Consider the following 20,877-nt stretch of genomic DNA (forward strand, 5'->3'; position numbering starts at 1 on the left):
AAGCAGGTTTTCTTCTAAGTCTCAGATTTTTCTCAATGGAAAGCTTAGTTGATACTTAAGAGCCTTCAGAGTTCTAATATTCTACATTCAAAAGTCCCTCTCAGCTCTGACAGTCTCTGTTCTAAGGTCTCTCCCAGCTCTGACATTCTGGGTTCTAAGCTCTCTCCCAGCTCTGGCATTCTCTGTTCTAAGGTCTCTCCCAGCTCTGACATTCTGGGTTCTAAACTCTCTCCCAGCTCTGACATTCTGTGTTCTAAGGTCTCTCCCAGCCCTGACATTCTCTGTTCTAAGCTCTCTCCCAGCTCTGACAGTCTCTGTTCTAAGGTCTCTCCCAGCTCTGACATTCTCTGTTCTAAGGTCTCTCCCAGCCCTGACATTCTCTGTTCTAAGCTCTCTCCCAGCTCTGGCATTCTGTGTTCTAAGGACGCCCCCAGCTCTGACATTCTGGGTTCTAAGCTCTCTCCCAGCTCTGACATTCTCTGTTCTAACCTCTCTCCAACCTCTGACATTCTCAGATCTGACATTCTCTGTTCTAAGGTCTCTCCCAGCTCTGACATTCTGTGTTCTAAGGTCTCTCCCAGCTCTGACATTCTCTGTTCTAAGGTCTCTCCCAGCTCTGACATTCTCTGTTCTAAGGTCTCTCCCAGCTCTGACAGTCTCTGTTCTAAGCTCTCTCCCAGCTCTGGTATTCTGTGTTCTAAGGACTCCCCCAGCTCTGACATTCTCTGTTCTAAGATCTCTTCCAGCTCTAACATCCCAAGTTCTAGGAATAGGAAGCAAAGGTGGTCTAGGAACAGAAACATTGGAGAATCACTGGTGTAGATCTCTGAGGATCTAAGCACAAATTTACATTCACACGCACGCTCTGTCTGATGGTGAGAGGGGTTTTTTTTTTTCCCTCCCTCTTCCCCCTTTAATTAAAAACTATAAATGCCTTATCAAAAGCTAATTAAAAATACCAACATACTGCCAAGTGGCAAAAAAAAAAAAGCTCAGTACAAATATCCGTTTATAACCCTGCAACAGGCTGGGATGACACAGCAATTAGAGCTGCAGTGGAGGGGAAAAGGAAGGGAACAGAATCTATGGCCATCGTCCTCACCACCAGAAGGATTGATCGTTCTCCAGGCCGAGGCTCTGCACTCGTGGGTTTGGCTCACTCCTGGCACTGTTAGCCAGTCAGAGAAGCATGAGGACCTGAGATTCCCCAGTACAACCTGGTACCCAACCCAGCTATCCATTCTAGTGCATCCCCAACAGCTGGTCAGCTTGCCACTGCCCAGTCCAGCCTGGTGATGGGGAGCTCAATTCTGCCAGAGGCAGGAAGTCTCATCCTTGGATGGCTCTGGTCCTTCCTATGACTGAGCCAAAAACTCCCTCCCCAGCCTTGAAAGAGAAACCAAAAGAAATAGAACCCTGGGGACAGGAAATCTCAAAGAACTACTAAAATGGATCAGTATCTGGCAGGAGTATTTCCACCTCCAATCCCTCCTCCCCTGCCAGCCCCAACAGCTCTGGGTACAACGTTACAGGGTAGAACTGGAGGTTTCGAAGAAAGGGCCTCAGAGATAATCCCACCCCATCCTCAACTGAAGCACAAAGCTCTTCTATACCAAAGACCCAGAATGACGGAACATCTAATGTCAGAGTTCAAGGAATCCTTAAAACCCAGAATGTCAAGGCTGGGAGGGGTCTTAGAGTAAAGAATACAGACCTAAAAAGGACTTTAGAATAGAGAATACTGAATCATGGAGGGGCCTTAGAACACAGAACGTCAGACCTGGAGGAACATAAGCATAGAACCTCAGAGATGGGAAAGAACTAAGAATACCGAATGTCAGAGACAGGAGGGACTTAAAGAATGTCAGAACTGGGAGGGACTAGCCATCCCCCATCTTTTATTTTTGTCAAAGCTCAGCCAAAGAGCTGCCTCCTACAGGAAGTCTACCATGATCCTACCATTTAGTAGAGTCCTTTCCCAGAAATCACTTTGTTAGGCATGTAGCAATTACTTACTTTCAAACATGCCTGTTTGCTCCTCCTGAAAGGCTCTGATCATTTCATTAATTGCTTTGAATCTCCAATGACTGGCCCATAGTAGGTATTTAATAAATGCTTATGGAATTGATTGGAATGGAATGAATGAGACTGAATAAAACTGAACAGAATAGAATGCCTCGTTGCTAACCAGGTAAGTGGGAGAGCTGACTACTTAAAAACTCTACTCCCTCCCCATCCATCCATTTTCCTTACCACTGCTCTGGGGGTAGGCAGCGACGGTCCCATCCTGCAGGCCAGCAAAGAGGTAGTGGGGGCTGTAGCAGAGGCACAGGACAGGCTGCAACCCTGGGCTCTTACATGTGACCAAGCACTGAGTACCTGTGTCCACGCTGCCATACACTAGGATGCTGGGAAGAGACAAAGGCGAGACTGAGCTTTGACACACCTTGAAACCTGCCTTCCCATATACCCTGACACAAAGACTCTTCTGGGTCACAGATCCTTTTGGCAATGTCTGATCAAGCCAATGGATATCATTTCTCAGAAAAATGTGTTTAATGCATAAAATAAAATCTATAGAATTATAAAGGAAATCAATTATATTGATTTTTTTTAATTTCCCATCCAAGTTCCCAAACAACTGAAATTCAGACACCAGGTTAAGACCTGAGACTGAGGTGGATCTAAAGCAACTATAGCATCATTTCTGGAAAGCACACCAAACTTGGATCCAAAGACCTGGTTAAGTCCCAGTTTTGCCACTCAGAAGTTGTAAAAATACAGACCTCAGTTTCCTCCTCTGTAAAAAGGAGTTGAGGACACCTATTCTGGCTCACAGACCATTTTTCAATGGTTTAAAGGAGATAATGAGAAGCATGAGGAGAGAGACAGACAGAACAGGAGACACAAACATACACACAAACACAAGAAAACAGTAACCAAGTCAACTTCCATTCCCAAAAAGGATGCATCAATGCATCCCGTCTCCATGTCTCCCTTTCTTGCCTGTCCAAAATACTTCTGACCCTGACTACCATCCCCCTTCCCATGTTGTCTCCCCCCCTTAGATTGTAAGTTCCTAAAGGGCAGGAGCTGTCTTACTTGCTGAAATTTGTATCTTCAGGTCTTAGTACAATCCCTGGCACATGTTGTTGTTAAGTAATTTGAGTGGTTTTCCATTTCCTTCTTCAACTCATTTTATAGATGAGGAAACTGAGGCAAACAGGGTGAAGGGACTTGCCAAGAGTCACACAGCTAGCTAGTAAGTTTCTGAGGTCAGATTTGAACATGGAGGGATGAGTCTTCCTGACTCCAGTCCTAGAATTCTATCCACTGTGCCATCTAGCTGCCCACCTGACTCAAAGAAAGCAATAAATAAATGTTTTTTCTTTCTTTTATCTACTTATTCATTCATTCATTCAACTGATCAGTCCTTAGAAATAATCCTAAGATCAGAAAGTATAAAATGACCTCCCCAAGCCCTCTCACCTTCCATCCTGAAGCCCAAGGCAGATGGTCGGATGTACCGCAGATGAGGAGTCGGTGGCTACCCGGCCTGATTCTTGTTCCTCATCCTCCTCATTCTTCTCTGGAATGTATTCCATGCAGAGCACTGGTGAGGCCACAGGGAAGGACTTGACCATTCTAGGCGTGGGCCGATTCAGAGAGAAGATCTCTACCTGGCCACCAACACCATCCTGGCCACCAGCAACCTGGAAGGACAGAGATATAGAGGAGAATGATCAGAGCTAATGGCCAAGGGCAAAGGGAAGCAAAAATAGAGGAGAAACGGGCAGGTGTCCCCAAGTACAGTTTCCCCCTATCTCCCTCCATGGCATCTGGAATAGGAAAGGTAATAATAAACAAGAAAGAACTTTCATCTTCTCAGATCAGGGATTCAATCTGAAAGGTCCTCTCAGAAAAGAATTAAAATCCCTGAACTTTTAATTGCTGTGTAACTTCAGATTAATTACTTCTCCTCTCTGTAAAACAAGGGCATTGGACCATGGGACCATAGACCATGGAAGAGACCTCAAAGATCTTGCTGATCTGACCCCATCATTTTACAAACAGGGAAACTGAGGCACATATAAGTTAGGTGTTTTGACCAATATCACTCAGACTATAATATCACTTAAAGAGAATGTCATCAACAGGGCAGGAATTTTGAGTTCAATTTCCAGCTGAAGGGGTGGGCTGGCCAAAATCACTCTCACCATCTCCCTTAATCCCTCATATAACTAACCAATGAGATACATTTGGGAAGTAGCCCATTGAGTGACCTTGGCCTCACTGGAATCATCAAGTCTACAGAACATAATACCTCCCCCTGTACCCTTATACCCCCTATCCTTACACTCCTCCCAGCTCTGACATTCTGTGCTCTAAGGACCCCCCCAGTTCTGACATTCTCTGTTCTATGTACCCTTGAACTCTGACATTGTCTGCTCTAAGCTCTCTCCCAGCTCTGACATTCTCTGTTCTAAGCCCCCTTCCAGCCCTGACATTCTGGGTTCTAAGATCTCTCCCAGCTCTGACATTCTCTGTCCTAAGGTCTCTCCCAGCTCTGACATTCTCTGTTCTAAGGTCTCTCCCAGCTCTGACAGTCTCTGTTCTAAGGTCTCTCCCAGCTCTGACCTTCTCTGTTCTAAGGACTCTCCCAGCTCTGACCTTCTCTGTTCTAAGCTCTCTCCAAGATCTGACCTTCTCTGTTCTAAGGTCTCTCCCAGCTCTGACATTCTCTGTTCTAAGGTCTCTCCCAGCTCTGACAGTCTCTGTTCTAAGCTCTCTCCCAGCTCTGACATTCTCTGTTCTAAGATTTCTCCCAGCTCTGACATTCTCTGTTCTAAGCTCTCTCCCAGCTCTGACATTCTCTGTTCTAAGCTCTCTCCCAGCTCTGACTTTCTCTGTTCTAAACTCTCTCCCAGCTCTGACATTCTCTGTTCTAAGGTCTCTCCCAGCTCTGACATTCTCTGTTCTAAGGTTCCTCCCAGCTCTGACATTCTCTGTTCTAAGGATCCCCCCAGGGGCCACTTCTTTCTTCCCTGCCTGGAGGTCCAGGGGAATCTGGTGTATCCTGGGCACAGGTTAAAGGGTGGTACTTACCCAGAGGTAGCCCTGAGGGAGGGATGTGCTGACTGCCGAGAAGCCTAGCAGAGGAGACTGGACTGGACTGTGGATCAGGGACCTGAGCTAAGGAGAGAGAAATGACACATCATAGCCAATTGAGCAATGGTTTGTTGAATGATTGAATAAAATTACATGCTGAAGGTAAGCTAAGAGTCCATGTTACTGTAGAAACCAGCATACAAAAAAAAGAAGTCAACCAGTCCTCCCCCCCTCCAACAATCAATCACTATATCATTAGCTTTCTGAGTTGAAGAGGACTTCAGAGGTCATCTAATTCAACCCCTTCACTTTTTATTCTACAGATGAGGAAGCTGAGGCCCAAAGAGAACAAATGAAAAATAAAATGACAGAGTTCTAGTCCCTGTTTTATAATTCAATTTCTTTTTTTAACCCTTACTTTCTCTCTTGGTAAGGACTCTAAGACAAGGACAAGGGCGAGGCAATGAGGGCTATGTAACCTACCCAGGGTCACGAGGCTAGGAAGCTAAAGTCAGATTCAAACCCAGGTTTTCCTGACTCCAGGTCTGGAGCTCTAGCCATTGTGCTACCTAGATGTCCCTCTGTCATTCTTTTCATTCATATTGGCTTTAGGCAAGTGACTTATTTGCTACAGAAAAAAGACTTTTCTGCTTAGAACCTGAGAGGAAAATACGGGTAAAGATTCCCCGGCAGCTATGGACTACGCAGAATTCACTACGCTGAAATGTTTAGAATTCATTTAATTCAAATTAATAAAAATTATTTCTGACAGGAAGAGAATAGAAATTTCTTCCACAGGGGCTTATTCCTCCTTCACAAAACATAGGAATAAAAGATAGATGGTTTCTAAGAGGTCCCTCCCAGCTTTCCTCAAGTTCCCCCCTCATAACAGCCCTGACATTCTGGGTTCTAAGATTCTTCCAAACTCTTGACAGTCTGTGTTCTAAGGTCCCTCTCAGTTCTGACATTCTGTATTCTAAGCATCTTCCCCGCTCTGATATTCTGTGTTCTAAGACGTGTACCAGCTTTGATATTCTGTTTTAAGGCTCCTCCTAGCCCTGACCTCCTGTGTTTTAGGGTTTCTCCTGGCTCTAACATTCTTTATTCTAAAGTGTCTTTCAGCTCTCACATTCTGTGTTCTAAGGTCCCTCCTTATCCTAACATTCTACATTCTAAAGTTCTTCTCAGCTCTGAGACTCCATATTCTAATGGCCCTCCCAGAACTGATAATATTCTATTTTACAAGCCCTCCCAGCTCTAACATTCCACCTTCTAAGGTCTCCTCCAGCTCTGATATCCTAGAAATGTGCTTGTTCTCCAAATATCCAGTCATTGGAACCCATTTATTTAAAAAATAAAAACTTCCTTATATTCACAGGACCAACTGGCACTGATGATAAAAGTATCATCCTGGCTGTCTAGAGAGCAGAGCATTTGCCCTGCCCATCATCATTAATAACCTCTATAGCTTCCACCTCCAGTGAGTAGGAAGCAGTTAAGATCAAAGTTGGGTGGGAGGCAACTAGGTGGCTCAGTGGATGGGAGATCCTGAGTTCAAATCTAGCCTCAGACACTTTCTAGCTGTATGACCCTGGAGGGAAGGGAAGGGGAAAAAAAGGAAGGGAAGGGAAGAAAAAAGAGAGGGGAAGGTCTGCTAAATGTCCTGTGTGAAAGGGACCTGGGTCTTTCATAACTCTCTGTGAGTGAGCTCTGCCACTTCTTCCTACAGCAACAATGGTTACTATCAAAGCCAATGCTCTCCTTCCCCAGCAAGGCGCCAGAAGTAGCCACTTAGGGCTCCTTAGACACAATCCTTATCAGAGACAATGTAGTATTGTCCTCTTATTACTTCTCTTAGGGCGTGTGCTGCCCTCTGCTGGTGTCAGGAGGACAAAGACTACAGGATTCCAAGCCATAGTTTGAACTTTATGACAAAGCATATAGGAGCAAAGATTTCCTACATGGTATTCAAATACTATCATATGTGATGGTCCTGTCAAGGACATCAGACATCACTCAAATCAACTCTTTTGTTTTTCCAGAGGAGGGGAAAAAAGCCCTGGATAAAAGAGTTTCATAGAGTTTAATAAATAAAAATGCCAAGATTTGAACCCCAACCCCTTGACTCTAAATTCAGGGTTTTTTCCCTATGATTTAAGAACCAAGGAAATCATAGAGATATAAAGCCAAGTGGGGAAAGTAACTCAGGAGAGCAGATTTTGCCAAGATGAGTCCTCACTCAGTTTTCTTCTTTTGCTCTTATCATTATATGCTACCACATGTAAGCCTGTTTGAAGAATACTAGCTCAGAGGGGTTAGCTGCTTATAGGCAACACTGGGATGGAAAAGGCCTTCATGCTTTTATAAGTCTAAATTACTGCTCTATTATTCCATTTATTGACTTTGGGACTTCCAGGATCACAGTATTCTTTCCTAGTTATCAGCCCCTTACAAATGGGGTTTCCCATGATTAAAATATAAGCTACTTCAGGGCAGCATCTGTTTTCCTTTTGTATTAATATCCTCTTTAATGCTTCTTCCTTCTTATATTTGAGTCATTGCTATCTCTTTGCTTTCCACAGTTCACCTGCTCTGCCTCCCTACCTGTGCTAACATCTCATACTCAAAGGCTTACAGCTCGGAAGGACCTGCCAGAACTTGTATTTGGCTGGCATGACCCTTGAGAACCCAGGAACAGCTCTGTGACCCCCAGAAGCATAATAAGTCAAATTTGGCATATAGCCTTTACAAATGAGCCCTTCATAAAAGTCGAATTGAAAGGAAACCAACCAAATGCTTGGCATACCTCCCCAGCATTCCCTAGAGAAAATGACTCAGTCATTTGATCTAATTAAAAACAACCCTGAAGCCATATTTCTAGCAAAAGCTGCCATCCCTCAAACTCTATCCTCCTCCTCCTCCACAACTCATCTTGATTATTGAGAGAGGATGGAAGGAATGTAAGAAGCCATAACCAGAAAGCCAACGACACTGCATCTGTTGCTGGCAGTGATCAGATGAAGCCCCGACAATGTTTGAAAGACCGAATTCACTCTAATGATGGAAAACTGATTGGAGCACATCTGTAATGGAAGGGAGTGAGATGAGAGGAGGGCGGGTGTGAAGACATCATGGAAAGTGAGACAGGTGAGGGGGAAAGCAACAATCATTAGACAATGGGACCCATATTCAATATTTCCACAAGCACAGTGGAATCCACCCCACCCCCAACAAGATGGCACAGCACTCCCCAGGAGCAAATCTATTCTCAGGCTGTATGTCTTTGTATTCCAGAAAGCTTCAAATGAGGATGCTGTATGGGCTCCCCCTGAGCAAAGGAGCAGATGGTCGACCCTCCCCACTTCCCCTACCTGAGAGAAGGGCACCCAACCAAAACGAGTGTTAGAAAGGAGATATCACAGAGACTCTTCAAGGGGGAGCCTTCAAGTAGAGAGTCTTCAAATTCCCAACTCAGAGGCATCATGGAGTCACTACCTCCCTATCCCCATTGGCTTCAAACAAACTCAAAGTCACTGAGGAAGGGTGACCCATGGATAAAGGGTAACCCACACATAAAATCCTACACTGAAAAAATCTCAGAGTAGAAAGGGCAGCAGTGAGATGATTCAAATTACAAAGGAAAAAAAAAACTGAAGCAAGTTCATCCATGCTAGAAACAGGGATAACATCTAGAATGCTTCCTAGCAAATGGTCACCTAACACTTAGCACAGTGCCTGGCACACACTCAGTGCTTAATAAATATTTAGTGGTTGATTATTGATATAGTCCTTCTCTGGGTCACCTCCCAACCTAGATGACTCTCTGCTATCCAAGGCAAGTCATTTTCCTCTCTTGGACAGCACCAATGGTTTTCCTATACACAGAACTGAAATCTGCCTTCCTGTAGCTTCAACACATGGCTTGTGGTTCTGCCCTTTCACCTCTATGGCCAGATGGAATAAAACTAATCCATCAAATACTCCAAGTCAGCTACCCATTACAATGGACCAATCCATGCTTCCCAAGCCATACTAGGGAAAGGTTAAAGGGCTTCTATCATTTTCCTCATTCAATTAATAAACATTTTTAAAAAGAACTGATTGCCTAGGTCCTCCTACCTGTAACAGGTATGCTAGTAGCTTTTAGGCTGGGTAGAAAAGTCCTAGAAGCAGGTTGGAAGACTCTCTGATGGATCCCATCTATTTCAAGGAATCTTCCTTTAACATTAACATCCTGTAATCAACATCTCTAACAGGTTTGATCCAGGCTCTGGCAGAACATATTAGGGAATGAGGGCTCAGGATCTCAAGAGGCAGTTGGTGCAGAAGTATAACCATTATGGCTTCCAATTTCTTTTAAAATATCAAGATATAAAACGTCAGTGTCCTAATGTAAAGTCTTTATTTTCTCCTATATGGACAAAAAAAACTTTTACCATTTTCCTCTGAATAGAAGTCTTAATGCCAAGGAGACAGTGTCCCAGGCTCAACTCCTTTGTTTCATCTTTATCAAAGACGATCAGTTCTTTCAAGAGAAGACAATTCAACAGGGTGGTAAGGGACCTCTTAGAAAATTCAGAAACTTTTAACTTGTTTATTGTAACCAGACTAGGAGTAGAAATGTCTGTTTAACTCAATTAAAGGGAGTATCTCTGGAGTATACCTTTGACCAGGGCAAAAAAACAAGAATCCTTTTATTGACCAAAAGAAATTCTCTTAGTTTTGTCCAAGACTCAGTTGTGGAAGGTAGATATTTTGTTACAGCTTGGGTTTTCCTGAAAGATGTCACCTTCAAGGGTGTGCCTCCCAACATTAAGATGACGACACTTCTGAATTCCATGGGGCAACTAGGTAGCACAGCAGATAGAGCACCAGACCCAGAGTCAGGAAATCTTGGGTTCAAATCGGACCTACCTTCTAGCTGTGTGACCCTGAGCAAGTCACTGAACCTCAATGCCTAGCCCTTACTGCTCTTCTGCCTTGAAACTGATATTGAATATTTATTCTAAGACAGAAGATAAAGTGGCTTTTTTTAATTGAATTTATCCTTGTTTTAATCTTTCTGTAGAATTTGCCTCATTTTCTGAAAAATATAAACTCTTAACTAAAAGAGGCTCGGGTCAGACTAAGCTTTTCCATTAGAGAAAACTGCCCTTTGTTTTCTCTTTTGAACAAAGCATTCTTGGATAGGACATTAATAAATTTATTTCTGGCTGCCTTGTGACAGAGCAGAGTCCTGAGTTTTTCTTGCAAATGTGAAGCTCTTAAGAGGCAGCTGGACCCAGAATCAGAAAGATCTGAGTTCAAATCTAGACTCAGACACATTCTAGTTGCATGACCCTGACCAAATCATTTGCCTCTTTCCACTTCAGTCTCCCCAACTGTAAAATAGGCACAATAATAGCACTGCCTCCTAGCATTGTTGTGAGGATTGAATGAGATAATGGTTAAAGTACTTTACAAAACTTAAAGCACTTTGTAAATACTAGCTATTGGCTTTGTTATTATTATTCAATTTGGTGCTGCACACAGTAGGCATTTAAAAGTTTGGTTCAGGGGGCAGCTGGGTGGCTCAGTGGATTGAGAGTCAGGTCCAGAGATGGGAGGTCCTGGGTTCAAATCTGGCCTCAGGCAATCCCTACTTATGTGACCCTGGGCAAGTCACTTAACCCCCATGGCCTTTGTATAAAAACCCTTACCACTCTTCTGCCTTGAGAACAATACACAGTATTGACTCCAAGAACTTCCAAGAAATGGAAGGTAACGGTTTTTATACAAATAAAAATAAATTAAATAAAATAAAAGTTTAGTTCAGTGGGGAGAATTGAAATTGTAGTAAATCATTTTGCAACAAGAAATCTTTGCTTACTACAAAATGAATGATAGACAATGAGCTCAAGTGCAACTTATACCCATTGGTCCTCATTCTGACCTCGTTCATTTTACTACTCATGGGCAGATCACCCAACATCACCTTCATCATCTGGAAAATGGGCATGTTGGAGTAAGAAGGGATGAGGCTACCCTTCAACTCTAAGTCTGTGACTCTTCAGGCATTGGTCAGTCAATCAATGAGCATTTGTTAAGCACCTACTATGTGCCAGGCAATGTGCTTGGAAAAGTCACTTCACTTTCATGTGAAATTTCATTGTGCCTCGGTTTGCTCATCTGGAAAATTAACAAGTTGGACTAGATAATCTCTGAGGTCCTCTTCCATTGCACCACATCTGGCTCCTATGTCCTTTGGCATTTGGTGGGGAGGGGAGAAGCAGTCAAACCCAGAAATCTCATCAGTATAGAGAATTCCTCAGGCCAGAAATTCCCTCTACTGGTCAAGGTGGCCCATGTGTAACTTACACTCTTAGTGAGTTGCTTGATATCTTGTGCCATCTCCATGACAACATTTGGCTCAGTCAGGCCTAGAACCCTGGTCTTCCTAATTCCTAGGCCTGTGCTCTGCTTGTACATCCACAGTTTTCTGCACTCCTATAGCTCCCACTATCTCCATCTGCCACGCTTTCCATCATTTACAATGGTGTCTTTTCTCTCATCTCTAATCAATAAATTATAACTTTATATATATAATATTTCATATTAAAATAAAACTTTAAGATGATGTTCATATTAAATTTATATATAGTGTATATATAATTTTATATTTCTATCAAGTAGCCATCATTGAAAAAAAAACACTGGACTGGGCAGCAGCAGAAGACCAGAATTCCAGGTTCAGTTCTGATCATTTCCTCACTGGGAGGGCTTGGTCAAATCTTTCTATATTGGACTTCAGTTTCCTCCTTCTGCAGAATAAGAGTGTTGGAGTAAATGATCTCTAAGGATGCTTCCGGCTCTAGAATTCTCTGCTCTAAGCCCCCTTCAGCTCTATCACTCAGTATTCAAGGCTTCGGCCAGCTCTGATAAATGTTCTAGGTTTCCCCCCAGTTGTTAAAATATTCTAAGTTCCCTCCTAGCTCTGGCATTCTATGGCCTAAGGGCTATCCCTGGTTTTCTATCTCATGTTCTAGCTCTTCCAGCTCTAAGGACTCATGCCCGAAAATTCAGTGCTCTATAATAAAAAATTATTCCATGCAATGGGCTAATTGACTGACATTACAGGTTCTGTGACCATCCCACAAGCTCAGAATTAGTCATAGAGTGAAGAGTTCTACTCATCTCCCAAATTCCCTTGTGCTTGCTTTATGGCTCTTGAAAGTCCTCAGGCCAGTCATTCTGACCTGCCCCACTAGAGTTAATGGAGCCAAAAAGATTTAGTCCTTGTTCTAATCTGCCACAAATTAAAATATTAAAACATTCAGACTGCCCAGATGATTAGGATTTGGGGGAGAAGGCCAAAGTCAACTCCTTGCTTGGTGCCAATATGACCCTTCTCCTGGGACTAGAACAATTTTATTATCCTAAGCAATTCAAGGCTTGAAAATTGGACACTTGCCCAGGAAGGTCAAAGAAGCAATGCCTTACATCATTGGCTGGAAGGTTAAGATGGTCTGTCCTACTCCTATCATTGAATAACCTCATTGAGGTTTTCCACCTTCAAGGAAGATGAGAAATAATTCATTTCAATTCTAGAAATATTAATTAAGCACTCCTGCTAGGCACAAGGCACTGTCCTAGGCATCCAATGGCACCAATTAGGATGGAGAGAGGAGGATGCTCTTGGGGCACCTGAAAGGCAGCTATGGTCTTCCCCTCCTGTCCCTCATCTGGCACAGAAGGAAAGAGTAAGGATTAAGAGAATGTGGGGGAACTCCTCAAAGATTCAGTTTCCCCATTTTCATAGCTGTCAACTAGACATTTCTTGAGTTCAGATGCTAGAAGACAAAAGAAATCACAGAACCCCAGAATAGCAAACTGGGAAGGATATTTCTCATAAATGTAATTTTACATTTATATCAAGTAGACATAATAGAAAAAAAATAGACTGGCCAGCAGAAGACTCTTCTACATTAGACTTCAGTTTCCTCCTTTCGCAAAAAAAAAAAAGGTCTTGGATTAGATGATCTTTAAGGTTGCTTCAAGCCCTAAAATTCCCTGTTCTAAGCCCCTTTTAGCTCTATCATTCCGTATTCAAGGCTTCAGCCAGCTCTGATAAATGTTCTAGGTTGACTTGTTGACTCTTAGAGGTTGACTCATGGAACAACTATGACAAAAAAAAAATCCCCACTCCAAGTAGAAGACACGGCAATTGCCCTTAAGAGAATGAAAGATGGTGGGAACAGAAACAAATTGTCATTTCCTTCAAGACACAGCTTATGCACCACTTATTTTTGAAGCCTTCCTTAATCTTTCCAAATGCTAGTATTGCCCTCCTTCCATAACTGTCTTATTTTTCTTTATTCTGTATATGGCTAATCTATGGATGTCATCTTCTCTAGTAGAACTTTGAGGGCAGGAACCTTTTCATTTATTACATATGTATCCACAGTGCCTGGTGCACAGGATATGGTCAATAAATGCTTATTGACTGAAGAAAGAGCAACGAAAATTAGACTTCTTTGGAATGGAAAAGAAAGGAGGAGAACAGGGAAGGGATCAAAATTTATAAAGTCAAGAAAGAGAGAGTGTAACAGATCTGGAACATCAGAAAGATATTGAAGGTAGAAAGAGAAAGATTTAAAAAGAAAAACTGTATCTGGCACAACTGTGGCAAACTCCAATAAGTAGAAATTGTCCTCAATGATTTGATGGGGAAACTGAGTCACAAAGCAAAGAAAGGGACTACCTGGCATCATACTTTAAACAGAGGGTAAAGCTTGTCCTCCCAACTCTCAAGCCCTCTTTTGGTGATATGTAGCCCTTGTTTTATGATTATTTCCCTTTCCAAGAAAGAAAATGGTTAATTTTTAATGTCTGTTCAGCACAGAAAGGCCATGATTGTACTCACCTGAAGGCTGAGGGTACGAGAGGAGAAGGCAGGGATGCAGCAGGCCAAGATTGGGCACCAGAAGGGGGCTTTGTTCTTCTTGTCATCATCAGGGCTTAACCATCCAGGTTGGTTCTCTTCCCCTGGAGCCAATGGGACAAAGTAGGAAGGAGTTAGTAAATTCTGACAAGGGTAGGGGAAAAGTTGTTTAAAATCCCTGAAATTCAGGCCACTCGGATCTCTAGAAGGGCTACAGACATTAGAGCAAGCCCCAGAGCATTGCCTGAGAGAGTGATCTTGAGTGTGTTTTTAGGATCCTGGGTCAGCAAGATCTCTTCTTCCAGTGAATCAAAGATGGCTTAAGGCAACAATTTCAGACATGGTGGAAATGAATTCCTCTGCTTCTACTCTAATGCCTAGAAAATCCTCTAACCAATATTCTAGAGGATTGAAGCCAGAGCTAGAAGGACCTTTGGAACAATTTATTTTATCATAAGATCATATTCCCAATAACTAAACTAGGGAGAAATCAGAGGAAGAAAACCATAAACCCAAAATCAATCCTTAATATCAATATGAAATATTGAAATATTAGGAAAGAGAATATAGCAACATATTAAAAAGATCATATACTATGACCAATTTAGATTTATACCAGTAATACAGATTCAATTATTAAAAAACTATGAAGAGACCATATCAGTTGTATTGGTTATGTTATATATCTATGATATGATACGATATTACATATCTATACAGGAAAGGTTTTTGAAAAATATAATACCCAATTCTATTTAAAGCATTAAAAAGCAGAGGGAAGCTAGGTAGCATAATGGATTGAGCACCAGGCCTAGAGTCAGAAGGATTCGTGTGCTAATCTGGATTCAGGCAATTCCTGACTATAACTCTGGGCAAGTCACTTAATTCCTATATATGTGTGTGTTAGTATGTTCATGTCCATTTTATGTCTATATATACATACATATTCATGTGTGTATATATAAAATAAATATATGTGTATATATGTATATGACAGGTGATGGGATAGAAATAGAAAATAAGACATATATTTGGGGGCATGTTTTCTAAAAGCATTTTTTTTTTAATTTGGTGAAACTCAAGTGGAGAGGCTAATGATAGCAATGGGGGGAAAGGAAAGGAGAAAGTATCATTGCAACTTTTTTTTTAATGCAGAGACAGAAAAAAGTTCAGAGACAGACAGATAAGCTTTGAAGTTAATGCGTTGAACTTGTTAGGCATTTTTTTAAATACAATCTATACAGATAAAATTCACAGATTCATATGCAATCATTTTCTGTTCTTTGTATATGGAAATATCCATGTTTGTTGGTGTTGTCATGTTCTGAATAACAAAAAATTAAGAGAAAAAGGGATGTCAACTGGGAAGAACTTCAGAACAAAGACTATCAAACCTGCAAGCTTCTTTACCAACAGCTAAATGAAATTTAGCATTTCCTATAATAAGAATAATAGCATTTTTAAATTTCAAAGCACTCTATGAATATCTTATTTGATCCTCACCCAAACTTTGGAGGTAGGTGCTATTATTATCCTATTTTATAGCTAAGGAAACTGGGGCAGAGAGGGGTTAAGTAACTTCTTCGGTGTTATACAGCCAGTGTCAAAGGCAGGGAGGATTCAAACTCAGGTCTTTGTCAAGAACTCTATTCACTATACCACCTAGTTGCCTCATAGAAAATGTTAAATTTAGAAGGAATCTTTCATATAAGATTTAACAGGGACCTAGAAGCATTAAGAAAATAAAGGTCACAAAGCAAAATGATGACATTCTGGCCACCAATATCAGTCTCCTGTACCCAATATTCTTCCCACTACCACTGAGTCAGCCTCCACAAAGATCTCTACTCAATGTCCTTCCTTCCTACACTATAATTAAAGATTTCCTTCCAATCCCAATCTAATACATATAATCTCCTTCCTCTCTCAAATCCCCATCTCCCCAATTTGTAAAACCACAGAGTCATGGACCCAGTGAGTCCTGGAATAAAGGGGTGGCACCTCATAAAGGACATGCCTCTTCCTGAAATTCTACTGATCTGCTGCTGTAGGCTAGCTAAGTTATATATATACACACATATATATAAGATGGGAAAAAGAGAGAGGAGGGCCCATTAACCAAGCTGGGATGGATGTCTTGATTCACTTTCTGGCTATTTAGACCTCAGCAGAAGCAGCAAGGAGCTTAGTTCCTAGGCTAGGATATATCAACTCATAGCATATGAAGGGTTCTGTGCTTTACATGGTCATAAATTACCACTTTTAGAATCCAAGAAGCTCTCTCCCTCTCCCCCTCTATCTCCCTCTCCCTCTCCCTCCCTCCCTCTCTCTCTCCTTCTCCCTCTCTCTCCTTCTCCCTCTCTCTCTCTCTCTCTGTCTCTGTCTCTCTCTCTCTCTCCCTCTCTCAGTCTAATAATAATAATGATGATATGATAGTTGTTTTGTTGAGTCATTTCAGTCATATCCAACTTTTTTTTAATCTTTACTTTCTATCTTAGTAAGAATTATAAGACAGAAGGGCAAGGCTAACAGGTATAAGTGACTTGCCCAGGGTCACACAAATAGGAAGTGTCTCGGGCCAAATATTAAACTCATCATGACCTTATTTGGAGTTTTCTTGAAAAAGAGATGCAAATGGTTCACCATTTCTTTCTCTAGTTCATTTTACAGAGGAGGAAATTGAGGTAAACAGGGTCAAGTGACTTGCCCATAGTCACAAAGCTGATATCTAAGGCTTGGATTTGAACTCAGGTCTCCCTGACTCCAGGCCCAAATGCCCAATAATAATAATAACATTAAAAACAATAACTAGCATTTATTTACTGCTTTGCAATTTGCAATTGTCTTGTTTAATTCTTATAATAATTCTGGGAGGTAAGTGCTTTTATCCCATTTTGAAGAGAAGGAAACTGAGGCTAAGAAAGGTCAATTGACTTGCCCAGGATCACACAGCTAAAATGTCTGAGGCAGGACTTGAACTCAGGACTCCCTAACACCAGTTCCTGGGATTGATGCAGCATGACACCTATCTTCCTTATCCAAAATGCACTGACACAACAATGATAACATTCTCATGATGTGATTATAGCTCGCATTTTCATAATGATTTATGGATTATATGGCTCTATCTTCACCATTACCCTGAGGCACAGTTTCTGCAAAGATGATTATGCCCATTTGGTGGATGAATAAACTGATGGATGAATATCGTGGTCAAAGACATAAAACAATGAGTGGCAAGAGCTGGGACTTGAAGTTGGGTCTTTGTAACTCCAAGGCTCTAACTATACTAAGCTACCCCTCGACTGGACTCTTTTCATGAAAATATCAACTTTAGTCTGAGATTGGAGCCAAGATTTCTCCCCCCATTTAAAAGCTGAAAAGAGCCATTAAATGGCCAGGTCTCAAATACCCAAGGACATCCTAGCTAAACAGAAATTCCCAGACAATCCCAAAAGGTCATTTTTGCCATTGGATTCAGCATCCCCTATGGGAAAGCTCATTGGAAGGAACCGTGTAAAGGAAGATGGAAGACAGAGGCTCTGCCATGAATAGCCCGTGTGCCCTTGTATAAATAATGGAACCAGTGAGCTGAATGTTCCACAGTTAAGAAAAAGGGCTTCTACTATGTGGTCTCAATCTTCATTCTCTGCTTTGAAATTCTCTGTTCTAAAGCCCTTTTCCCCTTGACATTTCATCTCTACCATCTCTCCCAGTCCTGACATCTTGTATTCTAAGATTCAAAATCTTCTTCAGTGCTGCTCAAACCATGGAGCAGCCAATTGTGATTTCATCACGCCTCACAAAGGGGCTTTGGAGCACGTACAAGACCCTCTAAAGGTTGAGGAGAAGGGAAGGGAAGGGCTTCAGACAATCTCGATTGACCCAGATTCATAAGTGAGCCCTGGCTAGCTGAAGGAATTCCCAGCAGGGGAATGGGATAAAATGATAACAAGTTGGAAAAGCTAATACACATTATGCAAATGAAAGATACTGTTAAGATATGAACAGCCTGTTTATTACTTCCAGCCTCATACCCACCACATAGTCACATCTCCATTTATCCACTAACTCCTTTATTTGTTCATATTATTCAATAAAAATCTGATGACAATAATAATCATCATAACAACAAGAACACCAGCTCTACCATGCTGGTGCAGGCCTGCCACAATTCTTCCTCATTCCAATCCATCCTCCATTCATCCTCCATCCAATTCTATCTATGTAGCATCCATCCAATTCATCCTCCATTCAACTAGCAAAGTGATCTTCCTAAAGGGCAGGACTAACCATATGTCACTTCCCCTACTTAATGAAGTCCTGTGGCTCCCTAGTAACCTCCAAATATAAAATCCTGTTTGATATTTAAACCCTTTCATTACCCAGCTCCCTCCTGCCTTTCTATTCTTCTTACACCTTAATCCTCTCCATATACACTGTAATCCAGTCACATCGACACCTCATCATTCCTCCAGGCATTTTCTTTTTTTTCTCTAAACCTTTACCTTCTGTCTTAGTATCAATTCTAAGAATAAAGAGCAGTGAGGGCTAGGAAATCAGGGTTAAGTGACTGACCCAAGGTCGCGTATCTAGGGAGTGTCTGAAGCCACATTTGAGTCCTGGTCCTCTCAACTCCAATCCTGGAGCGCTATCTACTGTGCTACCTAACTGTTCCCCATCCTCCAGGTATTTTCTCATTTTTTTCTTTAAACCTTTAACTTCTGTCCTAGTATCAATTCTAAGAATGAAAAGCAGTAGCCTAGGGCTCTATCTAGTGTGTCTAGTTGTCCCCCCACCATCTCCAAGCTTTTCATTGGCTGTCCCCCAGACCCAAAACTCTCTCCCTCCTCATCTCTGCCTCCTGACTTCCTTCAAGTCTCAGACAAAATATTCCTTTCAGAAATTTTATGTAGTCTCCTTAATCTTAGTACCTTCCCTGAGACTACCCCAAATTATCCTATCTGCAGCTTTATAGTTGTTTACATGTTATCTCTCCCCATCTCCCATTAGACTGTAAGTTTCTTGAGGGTAGGGACTGCTGTTGTCTTTCTCTGAATCCTAGGCACTTAGCATAGTGCCTGGAACAGAGTATGGGATGCTAAGGAGAAGGAGAAAGGTGTTTTAATGGTCAAATGAACAAATGGTTGCTTAGGGGCAGGTAGGTGGCTCAGTGGATAGAGAGCCAGGCCTAGAGACGGGTGGTCCTGGGTTTAAATCTAACCATAGACACTTCCTAGCTAATCACTTAACTCCCCTTGCTTAGCCCTTATCACACTTCAGCCATGGAACCATACTTAATATTGATTCTAAGACAGAAGGTAAAGATAATGAATGAATGAATGAATGAATGAATGAATGAATAAACAGATAGATAGACACAGAGAGAGAGAGAAAGAGAGAGAAAGAGACAGAGAGAGACAGAGAGAGACAGAGAGAGAGAGAGAGAGACAGAGAGAGAGAGAGATAGAGAGAGAGGGAGGGAGGGAAGGAGGGAGAGAGAGAGATAAATGAATGAATAAAATAACTGCTGATCAATTACTAAGAGTACCCACTTTGAGGAGAAAACAAACCTGTGATTTCAATGGTGTAGGCAAGTCCCAGTGAGGACTCTCCCTCAAAGAGTGGTGATTAATATGGAATCTCCAACTGTTCATCTTAGAGAGCTGTCCGGGGTCCTGAAAGGCTGTCAACATACCTCACCCAGGTTCCCACCAATAGTAAGAGGTCAGAGACAGGATGTGAGACCCAGCCTTCTTAACTTCAAGGCTACCTTGCTTGCCATGACTTCATTTTTGACTCTCAGCAGTACCTTACACCCAACTACTAAAGCTTCATAGCTTATGAAGCTCTTTCTCATCTGTTATTCCATCTTATTTTCCAATAATGCCATGAGAATCGCTGAATAGAGACTAGGAACTCCTTTTGCTAATTAAGAAATTAAGACCTAGAGAATTTACATAACATAGTAACAAAGAAAAGACCTGAATCCAGGTCAAGTAAGGAAGACTCAGGGGGAAGACGTAGAAAATACTTCAGGAATCATGAAATTAAAGAAAGCGTGGTCTTTGATCCCCAAGGAGTTTAAAACATAACAAATAAGCCACCCTCCACAAAGGCTTCTTCTTTCTATGGAGTCAACTCCAAGCCTATTTTCATGAGAAGCTGCCTGGGCGGATGAAAGGGCCACCCTTAATCTTTGCCATTGGGAAGCCTGTGGTTGGTGGATCCCTTAAGCTCAGGAGTTCTGAACTAGAATGGGAATATAAAAGAGTATAAAGTCTAGCACTAATATGGTGAGATTCCCCCAAAGAAGTGGTGGGCATAGCATCAGGCTGCAAGGAAGGGTCAACTCCTTGGAGCAAGTCAAAGTTTCTTTGCCAATTAGGAATGGTGTTGAGCCCCATCAGCGGCCATTGAACTTCCAATCTAAGAAAAGAAAATTTGGTCTCCAAAAGAAAACAAAGCAAAACCCACTAGATTTAGAGTCAGGAGTTATGTTTTCAAGCACCCTACCATCCTGTGACCTTTGTCAATTTGTGCTCCTTTCCTCATCTGTAAAATGGTGGTCTCAAACATCTCAATCTTTATTGTTGTTCAGTCATTTTTCAGTCATGTCTGACTCTTTGTGATCCCCATATGGGTTTTTCTTGGCAAAGATACTGAAGTGGTTTGCCATTTCCTTCTATACCTCATTTTGCAGATGAAAAATCTGAGTCCAAGTTAAGTGACTTGCTCAGAGTCACACAGCTAGTGAGTGTCTGTGGCTGGATTCGAATTCAGAAACATGAGTTTTCCTGACTCCAGATGACTTCTTAAGGTCCCATTTTACCCCTAAATCTATGACC

General features: G+C 41.9%; 1 protein-coding gene across 1 annotated transcript in view; it reads right to left on the reverse strand.

Annotated features, from left to right (window-relative positions):
• The window catches only part of ARHGEF10L (Rho guanine nucleotide exchange factor 10 like), a 177,411-nt gene that overhangs the window by 50,985 nt on the left and 105,549 nt on the right, over positions 1-20,877 (reverse strand). The window contains exons 19-22 of the mRNA XM_056826195.1: positions 14,012-14,133; positions 5,107-5,193; positions 3,490-3,713; positions 2,254-2,408 (exon numbers count right to left, since the gene is read on the reverse strand). Coding sequence (XP_056682173.1) covers positions 2,254-2,408; positions 3,490-3,713; positions 5,107-5,193; positions 14,012-14,133 — 588 coding nt within the window. The remainder of the gene's footprint in view (positions 1-2,253; positions 2,409-3,489; positions 3,714-5,106; positions 5,194-14,011; positions 14,134-20,877) is intronic.

Source organism: Monodelphis domestica, chromosome 4, assembly GCF_027887165.1.
Source record: "Monodelphis domestica isolate mMonDom1 chromosome 4, mMonDom1.pri, whole genome shotgun sequence".
Classification (NCBI taxonomy): Eukaryota; Metazoa; Chordata; class Mammalia; order Didelphimorphia; family Didelphidae; genus Monodelphis; species Monodelphis domestica.